Source organism: Sciurus vulgaris (genome assembly GCF_902686455.1).
Source record: "Sciurus vulgaris genome assembly, chromosome: 3".
NCBI classification, from domain to species: Eukaryota; Metazoa; Chordata; class Mammalia; order Rodentia; family Sciuridae; genus Sciurus; species Sciurus vulgaris.
Window position 1 is genome coordinate 24,487,428 of NC_136463.1, and position 12,197 is coordinate 24,499,624.

A 12,197-nucleotide genomic window follows, 5' to 3' on the forward strand; every position below is an offset into this window, starting at 1 on the left:
GGCGGTGGCACCTCCTGGGGGCGGGGTGCAGGAGCGGTCGATCGGCTCCCTGGGGCGGGGCGGACAGGGGAGGGCGGGGCGTGGGGCGGACGGAACCACCGGGGTGGGGTGGGGAGGTAACGGGACGGGCGCGACCATGGCGCGGTGAGGCAGCGGGGGTGGGGATCGGTCCGGGGGAGGCCTGGGGCCGCTGGCTTGTGCGCTGTCTTCGCCGCCCCCCCTTTCGCCGCCGCCGCCGCCCCGGGCATGTCGTCCAATTGCACCAGCACCACGGCGGTGGCGGTGGCGCCGCTGAGCGCCAGCAAGACCAAGACCAAGAAGAAGCATTTCGTGTGCCAGAAAGTGAAGCTATTCCGGGCCAGCGAGCCGATCCTCAGCGTCCTGATGTGGGGGGTGAACCACACGGTAACCAGCTCCCCCGCATGCCCCCACGCCCCCGGCCTTCGCCCCGAGGGGCCTGCGGGTGACGCCTGCAGTCCCTGGCCAAGCCACTTGCACGCACCCCCGCCCACCCTTGCATGCCGTCCGGCCTGGGGTGCACTCCCGAACGCCACGCGAGGCCTGGTGTCTCCGTGGTATGCGGTCGCGGTCTTCCCTCCAGTCACTCTGGCTTCCTGCGTCCGTGTGCTCGCTTCGGGCTGCCCCTGGAGCTCAGAGGGAAGGCCTGGTGCAGCGGAACCCCTTTCGTCCCCTCTGCCTCGTTTCGCATCTCACTCTGTTCGTTACGTGTGTATTCCTTGTAGCTGGCTGCCGGATCATTGTCCCGTTGACAGGGCAAGTGGCACTGGCCTGCCTGAATATCCTCTCTGTGTGGTCGTTTGGTTGGTGTAGCTGCTCAAAGTTTCCCATCCTCCAGGCCTACTTACCCCTACTATGAAAATCTCTCTGGGTTTGTTTTTTTCTTGAACACGGTGTATCGACTGGAGAAGCAAAGGTTCCTTTGAACTACAGACACTTTACTAGGGCCCCTCTGGGTGAGGGAGAAGAGTAAATGTAACAGTCTAAGAGCAGGAGAGGCCTGATTATAAGGACTATTCATGGTGGAAATAATGTGTCTTCCCCATTCTTCTGTGGTGTTCATTTCAAAGACCTTGACTTTTCTATTGTGTGGTTCTCAAGGATGTGCTAATGGTGACTGTTGTCTTAGATGAGAGGAGCCCTGGATCTTGCTTGGGTGCTTTGAGATTGTCCATCAGCTTTGCCGGGAAGTTGGATCTGGACACAGTGTTTGAGCTGGGTGACTTTGTTTTGTGCTGTTTGTTTAGGTCTGCCTTCTCTTCTAGTCACTTGCTCCTTGCCTTCTGACCATTTCTTTGTGAATTCCTACACTGATAATGAGCAGAGGAAGCACCAACTTTGCCAGCTAAAAGTTTGGAATGAGGAAAGTGAAGCTTTGGGTTTTCTGTGAACTTCAATTTTTAGATTCCCTGGCTTTTTTGAACTCTTGAAATTAGACCAAATGATGACCAGGGGACCCAAGACTTTGCTTTGCTTTGGTAGAGGAGCTAGAGGTGGCCTTGGCTGGAGGTTGATGAACCACAGCCTGAGCCATGGTGCTCTATCACTACCTCTGATATAGAAAAGCACATGTTCTATGTGGGGGCTTAGTTGGTCTTGGGTAGATTACCTTTCGTTGTCATTACTGGGATTAGTGAGGGTCCTGGCAGGGTAGTGAGTATACTGGTTTAATGTTCAGACCTCTAGGAGCTGCTTTGGGCCAATAATCCAGCAGAATTTGCTCCTCCTGCTTCCTGCTGCCACCAGGGTCATCTGGCAACATTTTGTGGGAAACTGGGTCATCAAAATGTGAACCCTGTGTCCCTTTTGGAAGTCATTCCTTGATTTTATTCTATATCCAACATCTCACTAGAAAGCCTTATGTCTCTGTAGAGACCTGGTGGAAGCCTGAGTGAATAGCTGGAAGGAGCCTGGGTCCTGGGTGAAGGAGTAGCTTGCCTGTGACCACAGCAAGACATGTGCCTCATTGTCTAGCACCGCAGGGCTGTGTTGGCCAGTGGTGGTGCAGGAGTGACAGGTCTTGTTTTCTTTGCCTTCTGTTCCTTTTCCTCACTTCCCAGGATAGATGGGAGCTATAGTCTCGCTAGAAAATCTGAATATATGTTCTGGGGTGTGTGCTTGTGCATGCCAGTTCTTGAGAGTGTGTGTGGTGCTTTGTTTGCTACTAGACAGGCAGCGAGTCTGCCCAGGCAAGGAGATGGAAGCGTTTGAATGGCAGATGGATGAAGTATTCCTCTTTCTTTACGCCAACTTTAAGACAGTTGAATGCTCGATGCAGGGGCACATGCCTGTGATCCCAGCAACTCATAAGGCCAAGGCAGTTGAATAGCAAGTTGGAAGCCAGCCTAAGCAAATAAGCAAGACCCCATCTCAAATTTAAAAAATGAAACGAAAGGGGTTGGGAGTGTAACTTGGTGATAAAAGTGCAGTAAAGAAAGTTTGGGGAGCTAGCTGGAAAGGCATTGACTTTAAGCAAGAGCCATACGTCTGAGCTCGAGTGAGTGCTTCGGTGGGATAGCTACACAGTACCACTGCCCTGGACTGGTAAGCTTGGGAGGTGAGTTAGTCTCATGTTTTATTGCTTCATCCTGACCTACAAGAAGCTTTAGTGTCCCCTTCTGGGAAGTGGAGATCTAGCCCAGAATATAGAATCTTGCAGTTCTCTAGGAGATCGGGCCGCTCACTCTTCTCAGTGGATCAGTAGCCTTTTTTGGAGATTCCCTTCCTTCAGAAGCCTGCCATCACAACTTTTTGCCATCTGAGTTTTCTTTGATTTCTCACCCATTTAGGCATCTAGGTATACTGGCCAATGATAAATCAGATATGAAGAATGGATATGTCATTTCTTTTGCTTTTTTTTTTTTTTGTGCTGGGGATTTAACCCAGAGGTACTTCTACTGAATCATATCTTCAGCCCATTTTATTTTGAGACAGGGTCTTGTCAAGTTGCTTAAGTCTTCGCTAAATTGCTGAGACTGGCTTCAAATTTGCAGTCCTCCTGCCTTAGCCTCATGAGTTGCTGGGATTACAGGCTTGCGCCACTGTACCTGACTGGATATGTTTTTATTTAAAGCAAAAGCCAGTTATCCTCTCATGAGGCGGTTGGTTTAATTCTGGGTGGAAAAAGAAAGGTCTTTGAACCCAGTGTTTTACAGGAGCTCCTCTCGTGGACAAGAGATGCAGCCCCTGAACTTTGTATAATAAGAATGTATAGAAAACAAGGCGAAAATTCAGAAGACTTTGGGCCTGTCAGGGGTGAACTAGTAAAGAGAGAAACCCAGTGTTTTAGCAAATGAAATAACATTTCGGAGGGTCTGGAATTAGGGAAGAAATATCTTGGAAGGGGTATAGAGACCAGGGAGGCTAATGTGACCTGATACTTGTGAGCTCTTTAGGAAGCAGGCAGGTGTGCAGCCTCACCAAGATGATCAGAGGGGTAGGAGCAGTTATGGTACCATTCGAGAAACCGGGAGATTGTTCCCCAGAGCAGCTACACCAGTGTGTATTTCTACAGTAGAATATGAGGGTTCTGAGTTCTCCACATCCTTGTCAACACTAGTTATTGTCTTTTTTTAGTATAGGCATTTTGGTGAGTGTGAAACAGTATTTCATTGTGATTTTAATTTGCATTTCCCTGATAACTAATGATGTTAAGCATCTTGTGTGCTTATTTGGAGAATGTCCATTAAATCCTTTGCCCATAAAAAAAAAAAAGTACAAATTTTTAAAATGGGTTGTTACATTTTATTGAATTGTAAGAGTTCTTTATGTATTCTAGATATAAATCCTTTACAATTTATAAATATTCCTCCCATTCACTTTGGGATTTTAAATTTTCTTTATTGTATTCTTTGAAGCTTATGTTTTTAATTATATATATATATACACACACACACACACACACACACACATATATACACACATTTAGATGTTGATGGATCTTTATTTTATTCATTTATTTATATGTGGTGCTAAGAATCGAACCCAGTGCCTCACACATGCTAGGCAAGCGCTCTACCACTGAGCCACAACTCCAGCCCATGTTTTAATTTTGATAAAGTCTAGTTTATGTATTTTTCCTTTATTGCCTATATTTTTTGGTGTCATATCATAATCTTCGTCTAACCAAAGTTGTAAAGATTTACTCCTGTATTTCCTTCTAAGAGTTTTATAGTTTTAGCTTTTTTTTTTTTTTTTTTTGGGTGCTGGGGATCGAACCCAGGGCCTTGTGCTTACAAGGCAAACACTCTACCGACTGAGCTATCTCCCCAGCCCCTAATTTTAGCTTTTTAAAAAAATTACTGTGATCAAAACACTTAACATGTAATCTACCCTCTTAACAGCTTATAAGAGTATAATCTATTGTTTATTATAGGTACAGTGTTGTACAGCAGCTCTCTAGAACTTATTCATCTTGCTTGATTGAAAGTTTATGCCTGTTAACTTCCCAATTCTCCTTCCTCTCAACCCCTGGCAACCAATTCTATTCTTTGTTTCTATGAATTTGATGATTTTAGATAACTTATTAAGGGAAATCATACAGTATTTGTCTTTCTGTAAGTGGCTTATTTCACTTAGCTTAGTGTATTCAAAGTTCATCCTGTCATTGCATATTGCAGAATTCCCTTTTTCAGGGCTAAAGGGTATTTCATTGTATGTATTTCCCACATTTTCTTTATCTAACCATGGATTTAGGTTGTTCTACATCTGGGTTCTTATGAATAGTGCTTGTGTGTGTGTGTGTGTGTGTGTGTGTGTGTGTGTGTAGTTTTAGGACTTTTGAGAGTTTTTTAGCTTTTTTTTTTTTTTTTTGGTGTTTTTGTTTTATTTTGTTTTTTCATTTTTAGTTCTGGGAATTTACCATTGAGCTCCACATTCCCAGCCCTGCCCCTTTTAATTTTGAGGCAGGATCTCAGTAAGTTTCATAGGACCTTGCTGAGTTGCCCCAGCTGACTTGAACTTGCCATCCTCTTGTCTCGGCCTCCCAAGTCATTGGGATTACAGGTATAGCCACTTGCCTGGCTAGTTTTAGCTTTTAAATCTGGATCTGTAATCCATTTGGAGTTCATTTTTGTGTATTGTGTGTGGAATAGATTCATTCTTATATCTGTTCAGTTTTTCTCCCACATCCCACTCCCATTCTGTCCACACTTTTTCTCTGTTTAATGCAGACCCAGAACCTTCTTTACCTACTTTTTTCTCTTGCCCTCCTGCTTTAGAGATCTTTAGTAAATATTATCGCTCTGGTAAGGAAGCCTTTGGGTGAATTTGCCCTTCAGCAGACATTCCCACCTTGCAGAGAAGGGGGGACTCCAACAGGAGAAGAAAAACCAAGATGTAAAAAGGAGAAATAAGCACAGTGGTAGATTTATTGGCTCCCTTAGCTCTCTGTTCTTTTCCTTTTCTTCCCCGGAGTTTCAGATCTTGCTTGGACCTCCTTGATCCTAGGAGTCTGTTAGCCAGCACATCATGTTTTCGGTGGTGGCAGGTAACAGTTAAGCCATTGGTGGCCAGCCTATTGCTGAACTGCTGTCAGAGCCTGGGACATGTCAGGAAGCCAGTGTGGCTAACCTGTGCCTCCTAGGTAACAATTCCTATGAGGGTCATGCACAGGGAGTCAGAAATGCGCCAGATTAGAAGTTCATGACTGCATTTTTTTTTTTTTTTGTACCAAGGATTGAACCTAGGGGTGCTTTACCACTGAGCTACATCCTCAGTCCTTTTTTTAAAAAAAAAAATTTAAAAATTTATACATGATGCTGAGAATTGAACCCAATGCCTCACACATGCTGGGCAAGTGGTCTACCACTGAGCCATAACCCCAGCCCCCCTCAGTCCTTTTTATTTTGAGGCAGGGCCTCACTAAGTTGCTGAGGCTGGCTTTGAACTTTGAATCCTTCTGTCTCAGTCTCCCCACCTGCTGGGATTACATGCCTAGCTGGTGACTGAGTTTTTATCTCCAATAGGATCAGCATAGAGTGAATACTCTGCTTCTGAGTTGTTTCTTATTCAGTGTGTTTAGCTTTCTCATTTACGCTGAGGGTGTATGGAGTTGAGAATGTGAACAATCCAAAAACTACTTATGTGACATAACATATGACAGATTTACCTTCCTAACATGTTGTACAGAACCTGATGCTCAGATGAGTTTGCATTCCACAATGCACCCCTGCTGCCACCGAAGGTGAGCGAGATTGACCTGGGAATGTGCAGAAATAGTAAAGTAAAGGTCTTCTTAACATGTTGTTTTAGGCAGCACCTTTTATGCTTCAAAACTTGTAGTTTCTCCCTTTGTCTACCAAATTGCTGCTGCTTCTGTCCCTGGCATTTGAAACTGCAGTCTGGTCATAGCTTCAGTAGCTGATCTTAACCTTCTTTCCCATCCTCCAGACCACGAGCCTCTGGCAGGGGCACACTAGCCTTGCTGTTTCTTTTCTCCATTTATTCTAGTGCTAGCCATCCTTCAGCCCCCACTTCCTTCCTCCTATTCTGTTCATCCATTCTTCCACTTAACAACTACTATGTACCAGTCATTCGGGTGCAGTGGTGCACCCCTGTAATCCCAGTGGCTCAGGAGGCTGAGTCAGGAGGATTGCAAGTTCAAAGCCAGTCTCAGCAACTTAGCAAGGTCCTAAGCAAGACCCTGTCTCTAAATAAAATATATTTAAAAAGGGCTTGGGATGTGGTTCAGTTGTTAAGTGCCCCTGGGTTCAAGCCCTGGTTCCAAAAAAAAAAAAAAAAAAAAAAAAAAAAAATCTCTTCCTTCTAGGGACTCACAGCCTAGTGGAGAAATCAAACATATAAATAATTAGCCAAGTGAATGTGATATTTAGGATGTAAAGATGCACAGAGAAATGAGTAATTAATTCAACCTGGGGAGGCAGGGAACCTCTCAGACAGGAACTGTCATTGAACTAGATCTTAGCTGATTCTCTTGACTTTTATCCTTTCTATTCTTACTGCTACAGACTATCATCTGAACTATTATGTTTGCCCTGTAAATGGTCTTACTGCTTCTTTACCTTTTGCAGTTCTTACTTGATTTTGCAGTTCTTACTTTCAGTATCACCCAACTTGTGAATCCCCAGACTTAACTTGAGAGGGCTTCCCGTTGCTGCATAGTCAAATCTAAATCTATCATGTAGCAGGCAAGCCTAAGTTCAGATCTAGGCTCTGCCTGTTATTGATGGTATGCTTTGTGGCAGTAATATTTTTCTTTTCTTTTTGCTAGCTACATTTTTATTTCCTATAAAGTGGGCATAATACTTCCTTTGCTTGGTTATTAGGATAGATCCAAGGAATGAAAAACACGACCTTAGGCAAGGTGGCCATCCATAAGCAGGATTGCACAGCGTATAAAGAGCCCAGGCTTTGGCATCAGGCAGACCTGGGATCAAATCCTGTTTCTTCACATAGTGTCTGTGTGATTGATCTTCTCTGAGCATCGTGCAAAATCAGATTAATAATACTTTATGTGACTACTAGTGGTAGAAATCATAGCATAGAACAGAATATGTATTGTGTGTGTGATTTATAATGATAGAAAGCACCAACCTCTTATAGGCACTTGATCAATGGAAGCAGCTGTTATTTTTTGTATTTGTATTGTGCTGGATGGTTCACATGTCTTTCTGTCACCCCCCTGCTTTCCTTATTACCTTTGACCTATGCTACTGCCTTCTATTTACCCACGTGCCCCTGCAAAACATACTCACTGATCTTAAAATGGGCAGTATATTTCACAACACTGAGGCTTGGTTTTCACTGTTCCCATGGCCTAGGATTCCTTTCCTATCTTTTTTTGGGAGAACTGTGACATAGGCCTTTCTCAACTGTATTTCTCCATAGCTTCCTCTAGCAGTTAGTTCCCTCATTCCTATTCTTGGGCAAAAGCAATGATTTCTCTTTTTCTTTTATTTTACTTCTCTGTCTTTCTTTGCAGTGTTGGAGATCAAACCCAGGGCCTCTGACATGCCAGTTAAATGCTATACTCCCAGCCCAGAATCAATCATTTCTTAATCTGTTTTTCCATCCCTCCTTATACATAGGCAGTTATAGCATGCATCACATTGTATTAGTTACTGTTGTCTGTCTTCACAGCCAAATGGAGACCATATCTTTTGGTTTTTGTCTCCCCAGTTTCTGAGACAGTACTTGAATGTCATAAATTGAGTAGAAGTTTGTCAGAGTCTAAGCCAGATTAGGAAAGGTGTTGAATGCCAAGTTAAGGAGTTAAAACTTTACACTGAGGTTGATGAGGAGCCATGGAAGATTTTTAAGGGGGAGTGTAAATCATGGTGTAGATTCTTCCAGTTTCAAGTGCTCTTGGCAATAGTGGGAAAGGCCTAGGTACCTGTTTGTAGCCTGATGTGTTAGGACGGGGAATCTGACCCTCTCATCATATTAACCTTATCCTCCTCTGAACCTCTGCTGGTCTTGATGTCTATATCCCTGTTTTCTTCTTAAAATTGTATATTGCTTTGACTTTGAGTTTCACTGTGCCATGGATTTGGCTCACCTCCTTGATTAGAGCATAAGCCTCGTATTTATTTAATATACACAACCCTTTCTCCTCGGCATCCTTCCTCCCAAACACACATCTTCCACAGAATGAAGCACATAGTAGCTTTTTCAATAACTCCTGTTCATTTGAAATTGAATTAAACTCTGGGGATATAAAATTTAGCACAATGCAGAAATAAAAAATTTAAAGTATACAGCAACTTGGGAGGCGGAAGCAAGAGGATTGCAAGTGTGAGGCCAGCCTCTGCAACTTAGAGAGGCCCTAAGCGACTTAGTGAGACCCTGCCTCAATGTAAAAAATAAAAAGGACTGGGGATGTAGACCAGTGGTTAAGTACCCCTAGGTTCAATCCTGGTACCAAAATAAAAGTATAACCAATCCCTAGAGTGAATAATCTACATGTAGCCCATTTGAAAAAAGGGGTGAGTCTGTATAGTTGAGGTACATGGATTGTTCACCAATGTATTATTTGAATTAAAAAATTCCTGTTATTGGACTTATAATTGAGAGTTAAAATGAGCTGGGTATAGTGGCACATGACTGTAATCCCAGTGACTCAAGGCTGAGGCAGGAGGATCCCAAGTTCAAGGCTAGCCTGGGTAACTCAGCAAGACCTTGGCTCAAAATAATAAATAAGGGGCTGGGTTTGGACTCAGTGGTAGAGTGCTTACCTAACACACGTGAGACCCTGGGTTCCATCCTCAGCACCACATAAAAGTGAAATAAAGGTATTATGTCACCTACAACCAACAAATATATAAAAAATAAATAAATAAGAGTTGGGTCTCTAGCTCAGTGGTAGAATGCCCCTGATATTGGCAGCAAAAAAAAAAGGAATTATACAGAGAATTAATGAGTAGAGTGAATAGAGCATTCTTGACTAGGTCCTGTGAGAATAATTCACCCTGGTTAAGGGGCAGTTGACATCTCTCAAGTAAGTGCTTCAGTCTTTTCTGGCTCCCCTAGTATCAATCCCTGACTTTGGCACTAAATTTTTGGATCTTGGACTAACCAGAATCAATTTGAAGCAGATCTGTGATGTTTTGGTGTAAAGCCGTGCTGTGAGCCAGCCATATATTCTCTTTAGTGTGAAGGGATGAGCTTGAAAAGGTGAATTGCTTGGAGAACCTGGAACGTCTTTCTTCTATTTCCCCGTTAGCTCTCAGAGCCAGGCTTGCTATGCCAGAAAAAAGGAAGTGGTACCACCATCATGAATTATTTCTGTTGGCAGAAAACTAAGGAAGTAGAATGGTTTCCTCTGTAGGCACAGATTTGACAGTCAGTTTCTCTCATGAGCACCTCTGAAATGGGAGCTTATTTGACTGGTCGGAGGGGTTAATAAAGGTCATCACAGTTTGGGATGTTGGAATTTTTAAATCACTTTTATTGGAGAAAACTTTACATACAATAAAATACACACATTTTTTAAGTGTACAGTTTGCAGATTTTTGACAAATGTATATATGCCCATGTAACCATCACCCCAAACAACACATAGAACATTTCTGTCACCTTACACTTCTCATGTCCCTCTACACTTGACAACGTCCAACCTACCTAGATAGCCTCTGATGTGATTTTTTTCTGTAGATTCCTGTTCTGGGGTTTCATGTAATGGGATTACACTCATATCTGTCAGTAGTTTGTTGTCTCCACCCCACCATCAACTTACATTTCTGTCCCACTGTCCCTTCTTTGTACACATACTCCTTCACCATCCTCAACTTTCCCATTAGTGAACTGGGTTTCTCACCAACTCTGAGAAGGTATGGTTCCCCAGACCAGTTACTACATTAACTTGAACTTCCTCTATCTTCCGATATTTCTAAATAAAAAAAAAAACAAAATTGGAACATAAAAAGCTCAGCAAATTAAATGCCATTTTTCCCATTTGTGCTCCTGAAGGAGTCCTAATGACTGTAGGTTATTCCCTCCCTGCCACATAGGGCCTCATTGAGATAATAAGATTTGTAAGAAAAGTATCTGGGAGACATAAGGCTGTGCCCTCCCCCCAATCCCCAATCCATTAAGTCAGGACTAGGGTTTCTTCCGTAAATTCTGAATGCATTAGTGGCAACTGGGTTGAGGGTCAAATGTCAAATACTCTTTTGTGATGGAAGAGCACATCTGTGGCTAATTAGACCACAAATAGGCTAAATGGGATGCGGAAGGGCAGGATCTGCCCACTCAGCTCTGTACCAATGGGAAGCCAACTCTCTGAAGGGGGATGAAAGACACTGAGGTTTGTATGCAGTGGGGCCAAGGCATCCTAATCCATCTCCCCTCTTCAGCATAAGCAAGTCACAGCATAGGGAACTGGCTCTGCTTTCATCAGAGGGCCAGAGTGTACCAGGGGTGAGACCTCTACCTCTTCTGTTCACTTTTAATTTAACCCTTTATTTTGGAGATACAAGTTACACATTTAAACAAACCCACCCATGTTTTCTTCTGCCTTGAGTTGCCCACAATTTGCATGAGGATGTTCAAAGACTTTAATTAATATGCGCCTATGTCGGAGAATATTTATTCACTGATCCAATGCACTGTATTGCATTTGACAAATATTGAGTAGCTGCCATGTTTAAGTTGTGCTGCCAGGGACTGCATAGTCCCCAAAGATCAATAACAGTATTGCCTAGCTGAAGTCTTAACAGGCCCATGAAGTTTGTAAGCATTAACAGAATATGTGGGAGTCTGTGAGATGGCCAAAGGAAGGATATAAACAATGCTTCAGGAATTCCAAGTAGGGAAAGAGTGTTTGTGGTCTGGAGTATTGTGGAAAGCTTCATGAACAAGGTGCCTTTTGAGCTATACCTTATTAGGGAGAGAATTTCAACAGGTAGGCATAAGGTTGAGTACTTAGGAAGAGCAGAAATAAAGACAGGGAAGGAATCTGTGGACGGATGGTGGCATTCTACATGGTAGCATATTGTCTTTCAAGAACTTCCTTTTGCTTCACAGATCAATGAGCTGAGCAATGTCCCTGTCCCTGTTATGCTAATGCCAGATGACTTCAAAGCCTACAGCAAGATCAAGGTGGATAATCATCTCTTCAATAAGTAAGTAGTCTACTGAGCGGGCTCAGTTTTGTGGGCAGTTCTTTTCTTCAGACCTCTGTGGCCTCATGCATGGGGGCCACGCCCACCCCTGGCAGAGTGTGACTGCTGCCTGTCTCGGAGTTGACAAGCTGTCTGGGCAAAAGCATTTGCAGTGGCATTCTCTCTCCCTCGCACGCTCTGATCATTGCATTTCTTTATTAGCCACCTGATAAAGAAGTCCCTTGGGCTGTGTGACTGGGTCTTGGGTGATTCATGGAGGGCCAGCTCTGGAGAGATGAGCTGCTTGGGAGCTGAGGCACCTAGTGTGTGGCCACAGCAGTGGCCCTATCTTGATCTTAGTCTGAGGCAGGAACCTCCCAGGCATTTTTCTGACCGGCAGGGAGCCAAGTGCTTTTCTCCCTGTGGTGTATGAACAGCTGGCTAAGCATAGTGCTCAAGGGCACTACCCAAGTAACTCTTCCTATTTTTGTCCCTTGATAGCTTCTTGGAATAGCACCAGTGCCTGTGTTGAAGGTTGTCTCAGACATTGTTGGAGACCCTTCAGTAACCATCTTACTTGGTTCAGTTGGGAGCCTGCTCTAAGCCCTATTGAGGCCT

At 43.8% G+C, this 12,197-nt stretch overlaps 1 protein-coding gene across 2 annotated transcripts in view; it reads left to right on the forward strand.

The window, feature by feature from the left end:
• The first annotated feature begins 137 nt into the window (after nt 1-137).
• Nucleotides 138-12,197, forward strand: part of PIP4K2B (phosphatidylinositol-5-phosphate 4-kinase type 2 beta) — a 29,327-nt gene continuing 17,267 nt past the window's right edge. Inside the window, exons 1-2 of one of the 2 annotated variants that reach the window (XM_079132044.1) lie at nt 138-405; nt 11,503-11,600. In XM_079132044.1, the coding sequence (XP_078988170.1) occupies nt 247-405; nt 11,503-11,600 (257 nt within the window). In that variant the 5' untranslated portion in view covers nt 138-246. The remainder of the gene's footprint in view (nt 406-11,502; nt 11,601-12,197) is intronic. The other variant, XM_079132043.1, reaches the window with a different exon arrangement.